At 48.3% G+C, this 13739-nt stretch overlaps 1 protein-coding gene and 1 long non-coding RNA gene across 3 annotated transcripts; both read right to left on the reverse strand.

The window, feature by feature from the left end:
* Window positions 1-177: 177 nt before the first annotated feature.
* Window positions 178-6761, reverse strand: LOC122364368 (metaxin-2-like). 2 transcript variants are annotated; one of them, XM_043334674.1, is made up of 6 exons: window positions 6556-6761; window positions 3310-3413; window positions 2565-2695; window positions 2023-2159; window positions 1432-1619; window positions 178-804 (listed from the first exon to the last, which is right to left on the reverse strand). In XM_043334674.1, the coding sequence occupies exons 2-6, from the start codon at window positions 3406-3408 to the stop codon at window positions 574-576; spliced, it is 786 nt and encodes a 261-aa protein (XP_043190609.1). In that variant the 5' UTR covers window positions 3409-3413; window positions 6556-6761; the 3' UTR covers window positions 178-573. The 2 variants fall into 2 exon arrangements, with proteins under 2 accessions (XP_043190609.1, XP_043190608.1); XM_043334673.1 differs by having other exon boundaries at window positions 6597-6750.
* Window positions 6762-8727: 1966 nt separating this feature from the next.
* LOC122364371 lies at window positions 8728-10928 on the reverse strand. The gene is made up of 4 exons (XR_006253545.1): window positions 10769-10928; window positions 10460-10531; window positions 9814-9928; window positions 8728-9684 (listed from the first exon to the last, which is right to left on the reverse strand). It is a non-coding gene; the product is annotated as an uncharacterized LOC122364371 (long non-coding RNA).
* Window positions 10929-13739: the final 2811 nt, after the last annotated feature.

The raw sequence follows: 13739 nt of genomic DNA on the forward strand, positions 1-13739 counted from the left end.
GACAAAGCGCCGATTACGCCTTCGCTGAGGTTCGTTACATAGCATTCAGTGAGAATACAAAGGAACAAAATGGTGGTTTTGGTGGCGGTGAAGTGAAAACATGGGCCGTATTATAGGACACAGGAACTCTATGTTCAGCAATCGCATTCCTATCACCACCAATACAAATGTCACGACTCCTTTCGTTAAGATCCGTGTATTCCGTAGTCAACGAATATGCACGATCTCAACGATGGCTTCAAAGTCACAGACTCATCGCGAGTCCCAGGTATAACAACAAGACACACAACAATATACATCGCCAGCCAGCGGCCCTGGCAGTCTCAGACACCGCCTAACCCAAGACGAACTCCAATTCGCAACGGGTGACCTGACGACACTTCAAGCAGCACTGACGTATCACAAAGCCATTGCATTTCTACAAGAATATCTCAGCAAGCGATCACTACCCACGTCCTCCATTCACCTCAAAAGTCCGCTTCATAACCCTCTCACACTCTCTCCAGTCTCTCCCTCGCTCTCTCTCTACTCTGCCGACGGTCGAGCGACGCCTTCCGTCGCGGCTCTATCGCCCTAGCCGATGATCTCGATTCCCTTGAAGTACTCTGCGTCCACGTGGTTGGTGAGCCGCACCAGGTTGCTGTAGCCGTTGACTATGCTGGCCAGCCGGGTGTCCTGCAGCGGTGTAGTGATGATGGTGTACAGGTGGCCGTACACCAGGGCGTCCAGCGGGGTCGGCTGGCTGCCGAAAAAGTACGTCTCCCGACCGAGACGCTCCGAGAGCGCGCGGCAGCACGTGTCCACCTGATGGAGAGAAGAGAGGAATGTTAGCGGGGAATGAAGAGGCGATAAGAAGGGGTTAACGAGGGAGGTGGGGAATCGGTTAAGAAGGACAGGACAGGACTTCAAGGAGCGTTAGTGTCAGTAAGAGGAATGAATCAGTGGAGGGTGAGTGGGCGAAGGGCTGAAGAAGCCGAGGCCGTGAGGCGGGATGAGCTGGACTGATGCTGAGGGAGACGAGTTGATGAGCGCAGGCACATGGGTCAAAACCGATGCGTTCAAATGCTGCAGCTGCAAGTGTGTGGCAATGCAACTGATAAGCCGATCTAAACTGCTGATTAACTGTCGAAGTTCGCTATCTACGAGTATCACGCAGGATAAAAGACCAAAACACGCTTATCGAAAAGCACATTCATAAAAAATTGACAGTCCATAATGCCACTCCCCGCGACTCGTCAGAGAATCCACACATTGTCTCGAAAGCTCATGAACTTGGGTAATAGCTGATCCAATGGCCATTGACCAGCTTTACCGTCAACTCACCGCAATAACTAGCAGAAGCTCGCAATGGAGCAGCTCAGAATTCAAAGAGCTTACAAATCCCTATATCCCTCCCTCTGCTTTGCCTTGCACTTTTCTCTTCCCCCTCACCTCCGCGTATACGGCATCCAGCGATTTGTCAGCCCACTGGAGCGCCTGCAGCCGTGCTGCCATCTTGCGTCGGCGGAGCCAGGTGAGAACGCCGCCCAGCGGCCACGGCTGGAACGAGCCGTAGCGGGGCGCCGTGACCGTCTCGAACGTCTCACCGTCCAGCCAGGACAGGTAGAGCTCGGCGTTACCTGCAGACACGGGTGGGCACGGTTAATAGAGGTCGCACACCTACCGTAGCGATGATTTTTTGGGATATTTTTGGAGCTGAATTCATTGCATAATATATGGGTGGTACTCGCTAGAATACCTACTTGGCCACAAACCGGAAGCGTTTCACGAAAATGACATAATTTGTGGGAAGAATCACGAAGTGTTCCAACTTTTTTAACATCTTGCACTACGTAGCACAACATGGCATCGTATTTCACAGATATATTTACGATGCTACCGAGTAGACGTTTTATTGGAAATGAGATCATAGATTATCCACGAAACGCGCGGAAACATCGGCGACGTTTAGAAAAATAGAGGAAGAACTCAAACCCGCCGACAAGCACGTGGTTACCGCCTCCGTCCGCCGGTAGCACCCACCGAGGATGTTGTGCACGAGCGATATGAATGCCTGCATGTCCGCCTGCTGCTTGCTGTCCAAGCTATTCAGCACGACGCCCTTCTTGGTGACAAACGCCACGATCGGGTCGAACTCGGAGATGACGAATTTGCCGCACCTGTCAACATGCCAAACATGTCAATACCTAGGAAAAGAGATAGTCGATTTTAGAGAAAATAATCTAATGTTCATTCAGACGCACTTACAAAACAGGCCTGCGCCTGACGCATTGCAAGGGGCCGGAACAGGTCCCGTAGTCCAAAGCGGATTACACTATGTCTCTTGTCCAATCGAATACAGCTAGGCCCCTTGGCGCAGGACGTGCACTCGCTAGGTCTGGCCAAGGGAGCTATGTCGAGGATTCGCATTGGCTTAGGTAAAATCAGCTTCTGCCTCGCGAAATAACGGTGAAGAAATAAGCAGATCACCAAACTGGACACACGCCCTAAGGACAACAGCCTATCCCCCGAAACCCCGGAAAGTTCACCGAACGGAGCAACATTCACAGTCCCGCTTCACGCACCTGAGCAGCGGCACGCGGCCGGAGGGAGACATGTTCTCGGCGTTGGCCCGCTGCTCGACCGTGTACTCGAGGTTACACATGCGCAGGAACGCCTGGACGGCCACACACTGGGCGCTATCGGCCAAAAGGATCTGTCGGCACACCCGCGTGGGGTAATGGTCAGACGGGGGGGGGGGGCAGCCGTGGGTTGTGGTCAGACCGAGGGGTAAGACAACGAGGCTAGAGTTCAGACCGAACGGGTAGTGGTCATATCGCATTTCGCAGTTGGGTAGAGATCAGAACGAGAAGTATGTGCTCAGATCAAGATATTATGTACAGGCGCTGGGTGGAAGTATTTCTGTGTCGGTAAAGAGAGGTTTAGTAACATGTTCAACGTTTAATGAAAAAGTACAACTATATGTATTTGTGATGTGTAGCCCACAGGAGGAAGGAAAGAAAATATGTTAGCGTTTTACGTCACTTCCATAGCACTGAAATTGGACAGTTACATTAAACAATAACAGCAGATAACATTTATGCCATGTTTATTATGTTCATGTTTATTATGTGCCATGTTGAGAACAAACCCTTGTCATATTTATGAGTACAGCCTGCATTTGGTAGCCATTGGTCCGGCCAAAGCGTAGCACGTGGCTCACACATCAGTTCTGTGATGATGGTGTGGTAACTGATTCATTGCGCCCCACACACCTACCTGTTCTGTGATGTAGGGTGGTAACTGATTCCCTAAGCCCCACACACCTACCTGTTCTGTGATGTAGGGTGTATAGAGGACGGCGTCCGGGGCCCAGGGCTCCGACGCCGCCATCTCGATGGAAAGACACTCCGTCAGCGCTGTCGGCATCGTGGCTGAAAAAGGCAGACATTGTCACATTAGTTGGTTCTCAAAGCTTGAAGAAACGGCACATATGATAAAGAAAATATATATTAAAAGCAAGAAAAAATGTAGAAAGAAACAAAGGCGGCTTGGCCTCACGCTCTAGACATACATAGCTCCAGCCTTCTTTCCGATGCATCCTGTCCCTATGGTTGTGTGTTATAAAAAATTTACGCTATGATTGAAAAAAAAAAATGTTGGGTCTAACGTGGGGGTGAAAAATGTGATGTATAGCTGGCTAGTGGCTGATCTATTCGGCCACCTGAACTTACAGCACTGGTTGGCCATAAGCCGATCACCCGTTGGTTAATTCAAAACTGCACACAGCATCGATCAGGTGTCAGCACGTCATGCTTACAAGAACAATGTTCCGGTACCACGGAAACATCATCAGCTGCGGTATCGGTATAAAAAATGATATTTCTGTTTGTCAAAAATGGCATCGCTGATAATAGGGGAGAGTGGGGTAAGATGCCCAGGGTGGGAAAGACGCCCCACCCCCTCTAGCGGGGAAACAAAGAATCGAACCTAGAAATTAATGTTCTTAGCGTAAAGCGGAAGCCTGCCTTGTTAACTGCACAAAAATTTGCGAAACTCAGTTGGGCAACGGCTGGTTGGTAATCGCATGTTTTTTATTTGCTGCTTTCAAAAAATATTTTGGTGTCAAAACATTGTAAATATCAAAGAAGGTAGATATTTTTTGCGTCCCTTGCTATAGTCGTGATACATTAACATGCGTGTACTGTGTCCCAAACAGTTTGTTTCAGGGTGTAGTTTTATGGCTAACAAATTGTGCTGATTTAATGTTACTTCGGTACCTTGGGGTAAGATGCCCCCTGTCCTGATGGGGAAAGACGCCCCCCTAAATCCGTAGGCTGTCCTTCAAGCAGCCCGTCAAATAATTTATTACATACTTGTGATGAGAGACAAAAGCCGATCTGGGACTATTGAGAGTCCGGTACGGTCCGGTGCTCCCCATGCCGGTCTCTCGGCCCACTTGGCGACTTTTTGGGCGGCATCTGACTCTGAGAGCCCTCACGACGGCCTCTGTAGGCCCCATTATTGCCTCCAGGGCCCCTCACGACATCCTTTGAGGGCTCCCACGTTGCCTCCACGGGCCGCGCTGGCATCTGAGGTCCCCACGATGGGCTCGAGGGCCCTCAAGCATCATGAAGACCTATAAGGGCCCCACAGTGGTCTTCGAACGCCACCACGGAGGCTTGTTTGGCCACGCTGGACTATGATGGCCCTAACGATGACCTCTGAAACCCCTTACGACTACTTTTGAGGGCCCTTACGTTGACGTTTGGTGTCTACTGCAGGCTCGAAGGGACTACTGATTCGTTCAGGCGATTCACGTGCCTATTAATGTCACTTATAGTGCAGGGGGCATCTTACCCAACGCCAGGGGGCGTCTTTCCCACCCTGTGGGGTAAGATGCCCCCTTTCACTTCTTCAGGAAAATGCTTAATAGCAAAAAAAGTTATCATATTTCAGGCACAAAAGTGTGATATTTTTGGAGAAAAATGATGTCGGCTTCCGTTGAAACTCCAAGTTTTGGCTTTCCGATCGTCATTTTCGAATAATATATGACAAAGTAAAACCCTGGGCATCTTTCCCCACTCTCCTCTAGACACTTCACAGGGAGGAAGACGGTTTGTCACAAAAGACTTCCGAGAATTATCCACTGCTTACGGGTTATGTTACCAAGTTACTGATCTGATCCTAATTACTGCCCTCAGGGGGATGGAGGCTATGGAGCAGCTGAGCAAGCAGCGGCAGCAGATGAAACGGTGCCAGGAGCTACATGACCGGCATATTCTGGCACTGATGGCTTACAGGACTGCCCTGCAGTCGAGTCAACGGTCTGGCACCGACACAGCTCCTGATGGGGCGCACGCTGCACACTCGTCTACCGAGCTCTCCGAGTCTCCAAACTTTCTACGGGATATTTGGCGGGTAGCTAACAAAACTGACATTGAAGCCGAAAGGCAGATAGAGGGTTAACTGTCACGGTCAGAAGCCTGTAGCTGAGCTGGCTAGGGCTGACCCGCGGCACATGTTGGGGGCATCCCTGATTACAAGCGGGGAGGTGGTGTTCTCGGATGCATAGTTGATGTGAAACTGGGAGGGCGAAGCTAGGTGAATTGCAGTCGCCACTGTCCAGGGTCTGGAATCGATACCATCTGGCGAGTGCACCAGCATCACTAGCACATTTTTCCTGTCCCGTAGATGGTCACACAGCCAGTTGCCTGCAGTCGGAAGAAATGGGCAGACAAGAGTAATGGACTGGGTCACGTTTCCCATATTTTCCCATGCCAAAGGAGTGGGTCGGTGGAAGCCAAGTGAGTCACTTCAGGAAGTTACAAAGCAGACAACTGGGGTCGCAGAACAGCAAGGGTGCTGCAGGGCTGCAAATGGGCAGGTTTATTCCACCTCCTTATGCCCAGCCACCTTGTCTACAAAAAACAATGCTGAAATATATAGGTAGGTACCAATGGGCTGGGTGGACTAATTGGTGGGTCGAGACCGAGTTGCTACACCAAGCTGAACCGTCGTCTACATTGAAAATTTAGGAACTTGAACTTGTAAATACAATGCTGTATTTTCACACCTGTCTATTTTATACTGTTTCATAGCTCGCTATCTTTTATGAAGGGTGAGATGTGCCAGCTTGTGCCTGCACAGTATAAGTATATCATGTGTGCTGACCCACTGACTGGCTGTAGAGGTGTCAGTGGTTAGAGGCCAGCAAAGTGACAGTGGCAGGCACAGGACAAGGTTGAGTAGAGCCAATGCAGAATATGAACTACAGTGACAGTACACAAGTGTGACATGCAAGAGTGGGGCCTGCGGCAGGCAAAAGCTGCGCAAGTGGAGATCCGCAATGCTTCACTTTTGTTGTTATCAAGTAAAAGTCCTTGCCCCTGCCTCAAAGCAACCAGGAAATAAAGGCACCTGTTTCACAAATATCAAGAGGGTCATGATTTATTGTAAAATGTTATCTTGAATCTTCTAATGTTCAACACAGACATCGGTAAACGAAAATGAAAATGGTATAAAAGCAGGTCGATATCTATATTTCCTTTGACAGAAAGCTTACAGCTCGCTCACCATGAGAAATGTAATCCCAGATAATTGTTTGAAATACGTACAGATTTCAACCTCAGGACAAAAAAGCTGGATAGCTCCTCTTGAAATGAGAGTAACAACTAAAAATATTTCCAATTATTTCTACAATTCGCTCCCAAATCCACACAAAGTTCGCCAAACATTTTCGCCAATTTCTGTAGCACGCGCGCCAGAATTGAGGTTTATGTATTTGTCTTCGAATAAGAGCCCCTTTGGTTGGTTGCTTTAGAGCGGCAACTTTACTTTTGAAACAATGAGCTGCCATTTAGGGCCTTGGAGCTGCCGACAATATTATTATAATAAATACAACAAAAGCACCTAGCGATTCTGCCTATAGATGGCCTTGGATTCTGCATTCGGACGTAGGGGAGAGTGGGGCACATTCGTGCATGGGGCACATTCGTTTTCAGCAGTTTATGGGAACACGAGGTGACTGCACGAGCTCAAGGTAAATTATGGAAATATGTCTATCATTGCCGTCCTTCGTTCACCGTAGAAGACAACACTGTACCTGCTGTCATGCTTGATAAAAACGCAAATTTGTAATATTCGTGAGCTTTCCAAACTTTTCTCATATCATCCATTTTCGTGATCCTGACTCGGAAATGTGGTCTCAGCTTTTTCAAAATTGGGGGTGAAGAAGCCCACTCTATTCACGGAACTGCTGCAAACTTGTTTGTTGAAAAAGTGTCATTTTTTCAAAAAGAAATTTTGAAATATATTACTAATAACGTTGTGGGGCAGGTTCGTGTACGCACTGCCTGGGGGCACATTCGTGCATATTTTTGCTAGTTTTTGCGATTTATTGACTTTATCTGTAGTAGGTTTCTCTAATGACGCTCGCCTGACTCAGTCTCGACTGCTTGCGACGTCGTGACGAGCAATTCACGCGAACTTGGCGAGGTCACGGAGGCCGGCAGTTGGCACATTCTTGTTGGCCAGCCCATTCTTTCTACATTTGTTGTGCAATGCATTCTTGTCGAAAGGAATCAAGTGAAATGACCCCCTGCCAATTTCCTTTGGTAAATTTCTGGTAATGCCCGGTAATTTCTCGAATTTTGCCGGGTGAACGGAAGTGCCCCATCTCTTGAACGAATGTGCCCCATAGGTGGGGCAGTTTCGTGCAAATGTTCAGAGTTAATAAAAGTCATTTTTTTCTAATGGAAGCAATAATTTTATAGGATAACTTTTAAAGAGGAAAACTATCTGCAATAGTTCGTTTCCATACTACAATCAACAATTTTGCCATTGCACTAACCAAAGAACAGATATATGGGTTTCCATTTTTTGCACGAATGTGCCCCACTCTCCCCTACTGTAATCAAGCACAGGCTGAGATGTTACTGCAGGAGACCTTTCGCTTGCACCCTAGCCCTAACCTACACCCAAACACCTTCCTCAGCAAACGATAAACGCATAAATTATAGCTAGCTACGACTTGGCTACGACTAGAGTCACGCTCTAACCGTAACGTCCCTGTGGCCTGTGGATAGCAACGCTCCACACAAGCGTCCTAAAATACAGCTTACAAAACAAATATGCAACCTCCGAACACCGCCCCCAACTGAAATAGACGCCCTCGTTGTGACGGACATAATTTCGCTGTTATTTCCGTCATAGGTTATTCACTATCTATTCCCCAACATTCTCGAAATAATCGGTTGCTTGTTCAACTGCCAAGGCCACACTGCCGGCCCTGCTCCCCACGGTAACCAGCTGCAGTTCCGCTTTGTTTACCGACCACGAGATCCACGCTACACAAAAACCGGTCTAGCCAGCCCCGGCATCTGTCACGGGCAGTCCGGTACGCCGAGAGCGCCGGGACTAGAATCATCCTCAGCGACTCGCCCTCGTACCGAACTACCGAGGCTGGCCGGCGCCGGGAGTTGCCGTAGTGTTGCAATCGTTTCCCCTCCCCAGCGTCGGGTGCGCGTGGGGGTCGTTGCCTGCCCGGCGTGCCAAGGTCGGTGGGCCGCGTGGTCGCCGCCGCCGCCTCTGCCGTCGGCCCGGCGATCGATACCGGAGGCGCGGGTGGGCCGTCCGCGGCCGGGCACTCCGAGCGAGCGTCACACGGCCGGACCACGACCCCACCGCGCCGCAGCAACCGTCACAGCAGTCTGCGCCAGCCGCCAGACCACACTCACAAACACCGTAGGAATTTTACCGTCTTTATTGACACAAACCGCCTCGCAGGGGCGGGACCAGGCCCCGCCCCGCGGGCCCGCGACCCCTCGCCATGCGCAGAGACAATTGGTTCCCAAAGGCCGTCTGACGACCCGAAGAATTGGGCCCCCGCCCATGGCGCTCCCTTCGGCCGGAGACAAACAGTCAACGTGGCCGGCAGCGGGGAGAGGGCGGCACCAGGAGATGGGGGACGCTCGGAGCGCCGTATGGCTGTTCTCAGACTCTGACCCGTGTAGACATGGACAGATCTTAGTTCTCCGGAATGAATACACCGCAACATATCATGAACCGTCCAACTCAACTATTGCTATTTTATAAACTATTATGAGAGGCAGTGGATATCCAATGACAAACCCTGTGGGTAAAGCGATAGATGAACAACTTCGAAATGGTGTTCAGGAGCTTTCAAGTGAAATCCGAGTCTGCCCTTGTGAGCTTCAAAGTTTAGCAGTTCTGCAATCCCAAACACAAAAGACAATACCCAAAGACACAAGTTGGAAGTAGAGCCAACACCACAATAAAAAAATATCCAAAGAATAATCGCCGCACTCTTTATACCCACTAACCACTACTTATTATACCATTCCATATTCACCGGTCCTCACATTCGGAGAATAAAGCTCACAGGCAGCCCACACGTTGAGAACACCTCTGAAACCAAGAGAGCAAAGCCATGCTTCGGGCCGCGTTTCGGCGAAGGGTCGTGTCGCGCCCGGCGGCCGGTGACCGGCCGGCCGGAGCTCAAAGGGCAAGATCGGCCGCTCACTGCTTGGTGGGCTGGTGGATAAAGTGGCCCTGCTGTGACGGCCGCGGCTGGATGTGCGTCGGCTTGGGCTTCTCGTGGATGTGTTGACGGCTTCAGTGGGGAACTCCCGGCTGTTGCCGTCCGGCACCGGCTGCCCGGAGGTCACCGTCAGCTTCGGCGGGCTACCAGAGCAGGACCAGGGAGTCAGTATCTCAGTGGTCAGGAGTGGAAGCCAATGGTGTAGGAAGTTTCAGATTAAACTATATATGAGCACACAAAACACACACTGTAGGACTACCATACAACTTTACCTCTGTGAAAACATCCCCACTGCCTGTGTCGAGTCCACAGCAGCAGGCTCCTTGCTCTCACCCTCACTGTCCCTGTGAGGCTTCTTCTGTACCACGCGGGCACCTCCAACTTTCACTGTAAAACAACAGTCACAGGTCCAATATGGGTTAAGATTTTATCTCCAGTTTCACAGAGATGACATGAAAAAATCTTAAGTAGATAAAGCAGTGATGACATTTTATTTTGTTCAGTACCAACATGAGAATACCAAAACAAACAGCAATAATGCATCCCATACCAATGAACTTGACAACACAACCTTCATCATTCATAGTAACTGATACACTTGCTTCAAAACATCTTTGATGCAAACTGCAAAGCAAATGCCAGAGGTGTAGTTCTCATGCATATGCTTCAATCCGATGACTGAATAAAATCTTTATCCAGATCCCATTGGATCATACATGCTGCTGCACTTATTTGTCAAAAGTTCAAAAAAAAATCATCCAGATGTGATTTTTTCTTTGGAATCATCCATTTGGAATTTAGATCTCAACAAAATTTCTTCAGACACCTTATGAAAGTTCAATGATTTTATACAAACATGCCTTCAATCTAACTGAAGAACACCTTATGGTTGGTTAGTAAAATGACAATTTAGCTTACCAGCTGGGCTGTGACCAGCAGCCTTCGGTTCTTCATCAGCCATGATTAGTTGCTTCAAACAAATTCAATGATCTAAAAAGCAATGAAAAAGTCAACCGCAAGACAGTGGAGCTATTACTCAATGAACAAGCATGTTAGGTCGAAATGATCATTTGGATTCCCATAAAGACAAGGGCCCTTAAATAACACTGAATGAAGTTGAAGTGAGTGCCTTGCTAAGAACAATAACAGCATCAAACCAGGAAGACTCTGCCTGAACCTCAAAGATATATGCAACTTATAGTGGATTAAAATGTCATATGCCATCACCGGAGCCAATTCTCGAACAAAAGACGTGCCTGAAAATTGAAATCAAAATGGCTATTTCCGCTGTTTCCTTACTACGTGTTGATGGTAAATGCCGCAGTGAGTCAATTTTGTGCAACACATTACACGTGCAAGTTGCATAGTCGTCCAATGGAAAAGCATTTGACCCGCCCAACGAGATTTGTCAGCTGATCGCTTCAATTTTCGGCATTTATTCGGGGATAATTCTTACAGTCATTTTATCAAAATTGAAAATATGCTCAGTCTTTTTACCTCACACTGAGTTTACGAAATTGCAGTACAAATTTAACTAAAAAAAAGTTTTAAAAGTATAATTGCGACGACTAAAGCTCAACAACACGACATTTTCGTCACATTTTCGTAAGGTTTCGGAAGCGAGTCAGCTGAGTAAGCTGTAAAGCTGACAAATAAGAATGAACATCCCAATGCAAGATATTTATTGCAATGTGCTGCAGAAAAGATGCTATGCGCCGCTGGCCAGCGTTGCAATATTTTTCATGTAAGATTCGTTTCAATTTTTCGAAAGAAAATGGTTTTGATGCCGTTGCTAACAAATTTGTACTAGAAAAATACAAAAGTAAATTTTCCAAGCATATGAAGATAATCTTTGTTCATTTTGTTCCGAATGAATGTTATTGCTTATTGCGTAATGCATACAAATTATGTAACACACGTTGAGCTGAAGATGCCTTCTAATTCATCATTGTATCCATGAAATTCTCGGTATATACCCAGTAAACATGCCTCGGCCGTCGGGGTGACGTCGGCAACTCGGCATCGGCATGCCGACGTCGGCCCGACGTCGGTCCAACCTCGGCACGACGTCGGCTGGATGTCGGATATGCCCGCATGTTCCGACGTCCAGCCGAGGTCCAGCCGACGTCGGGCCGACGTCGGACCGAGATCAATTGCTGAGGTCCAGCCGACGTCGGGCCGACGTTGGGGCGACGTCGTACCGACATCGGCCGCTGTTTTGACCGTTTAAATAATATAAAATACATGTTTCATGTTTCATAAAGAGCCTCTGTATCCAAAATATCCTCAGGAAACTCAAATCTTCCTCCACGCCGCAACCCCCTGATCCGGACTGGACGGGAAACTTTATCCATTTGGGATTGCCCGTAAGCCGAGCTCGCCCGTAGCCGGGTGCGGTGAGTGCTTGGGGACTGCTCGGCCTATCCTTTGGTCAGGCTCAGCCCCGGCAACTCATCAGGGCCGGGCCCAGTTCATATAGAAAGGCCAGTCGGCAAGTGTCACTTTGCCAAAGTGCCACTTATCAAAGGGACACTTTGGGAAACGTTGGTGCAGGTGTGTAAGAGTGGCTATATGAATCCATTGTGGGGTAGCCCTTTCCAATAAGTGCCACGTAACAGCAATGGGACCAGGGACTCTACATGAACTGGACCCAGGGTGTTCGCCAAGAAGACCAATGTCTCCATCCTATGCTCCTTCCGGCTCTGAAATGGTCTTGTCAGACCGAAAGGGCATAACCCAACAAAACAAACCAAATTCGTTAGTTGGCTGCGTGGTGTAGTGGTTAGCGCATTAACCTCACGTTCGAATGACACGGGTTCGAATCCCATCGCCGGCTGATGCTTTTGGCGTGTTGTCCCAGTAAACATACCGACGTCGGCGACTGGGGGGATCGAATCCCGCCGCCGGTTGATATTTTTGCCGCGTTGTCCCAATAAACATGCCGACGTCGGCCCCGTCGGTCCAACGACGAACGATCTCGTCAACCTCGGCAAACGATCTCGGCCCGACGTCGGCTCGACGTCGGCTGGACTTCGGCTGGACGTCGGAACATGCGGGCATATCCGACGTCCAACCGATGTCGGGCCGAGGTTGAACCGACGTTGGGCCGACGTCGTCATGTTTACTGGGTATTCATAACTATAGAATTGCTCTCTATGAAGCCAAGCGCTAATTTTCAACCGCTTTATTAATTATTCTGAACCACTTCTGGACTCAGATGATGATATGATAAAAAAAACGCGTTTCCCAGTGGTAAAGCATGTTTGTGACTGTCACTTGAAAGCTTTTGATTTAATTCGAGGACCATCTGAATTTTATTATTAATTATAAAATCAGCTCACGCTGAATGATTCCTGAAACATAATTGAAAACACATAAAAATTGCCCATCATCATGTGAGTACCTAACATAAATTTTCGACGAATAACAACATTATTTGTTATTTGTGCAAATATACATGTTTGCAGTAAATTAACACTTATAAAGAAAGCGATCATGGCGGGTGTGAGACATATCCTTGCGCGTTGTAATCAAAGTTTACAACTGGGCGGCCTGCGAGCGCCGTCAGTCGTCGAGGAGTTGCCGGGTGGGTCGCGTGAGAGGCGGTGCCAGATTTTGGTGCCGGCAATTCATTGTACTGATTCTTCTCGTTTCCATTTGAAGGTGAGATGTTTCCCTCGTTTCGGCTCTAACTGTGGGTGCTTTATATCTTACCTGAAGCGGCGTATCGCCTCGCCCATCGCATCGCTTGCGCTGGTCATGGTTGATTGAGCCAAGAATCTTGGGTTGAGCGGCGATAATTAATCGTTTTTTTTTTTCGCCAGGGCCGTGCTTGGGACAACAAGCTTAGCTTTGTTAGTATGGTCGCTCAGTATTCTGAGCCAATATCCAAATGTTAGAAAGCAGATGATTTATATGAATTGAAGCCACCGTACGGTGTTAACATCTAAATCATTTTTTCTCACTACCTAGCAGGCATAAGCAACAAGTAAAAGTTAAAGTTAAGTTAAAAATAATGCTGTTTTTAAATATCATGGTGTTGCAATGGTACATGACATGTGAAATCTTATGTGACAAATTATGTTTCCAGATTAAGTATGTCTGCCAAAGGAATCCGTGAAGCTACTGGAAAGGACATTTTAAACCGTCATCTTGCTGGTGTTGCCGCAGTTTCAGCCATGTTTGCTGCTGTTGGGGG

The sequence above is a fragment of the Amphibalanus amphitrite genome, unplaced genomic scaffold (assembly GCF_019059575.1).
Source record: "Amphibalanus amphitrite isolate SeventyFive unplaced genomic scaffold, NRLGWU_Aamphi_draft 000672F_arrow, whole genome shotgun sequence".
NCBI lineage: Eukaryota > Metazoa > Arthropoda > Thecostraca > Balanomorpha > Balanidae > Amphibalanus > Amphibalanus amphitrite.

What these genes read in the sequence shown, in the direction of transcription:
- LOC122364368 (XM_043334674.1), bottom strand. Translation starts at nt 3,408, where the DNA reads ATGCCGACAGCGCTGACGGAGTGTCTTTCCATCGAGATGGCGGCGTCG. An exon ending in CACCCTACATCACAGAACAG is followed by an intron (nt 2,696 to 3,309) that starts GTAGGTGTGTGG and finishes GTGTGCCGACAG; the next exon opens with ATCCTTTTGGCCGATAGCGC. An exon ending in GCTCGTGCACAACATCCTCG is followed by an intron (nt 1,620 to 2,022) that starts GTGGGTGCTACC and finishes CCGTGTCTGCAG; the next exon opens with GTAACGCCGAGCTCTACCTG.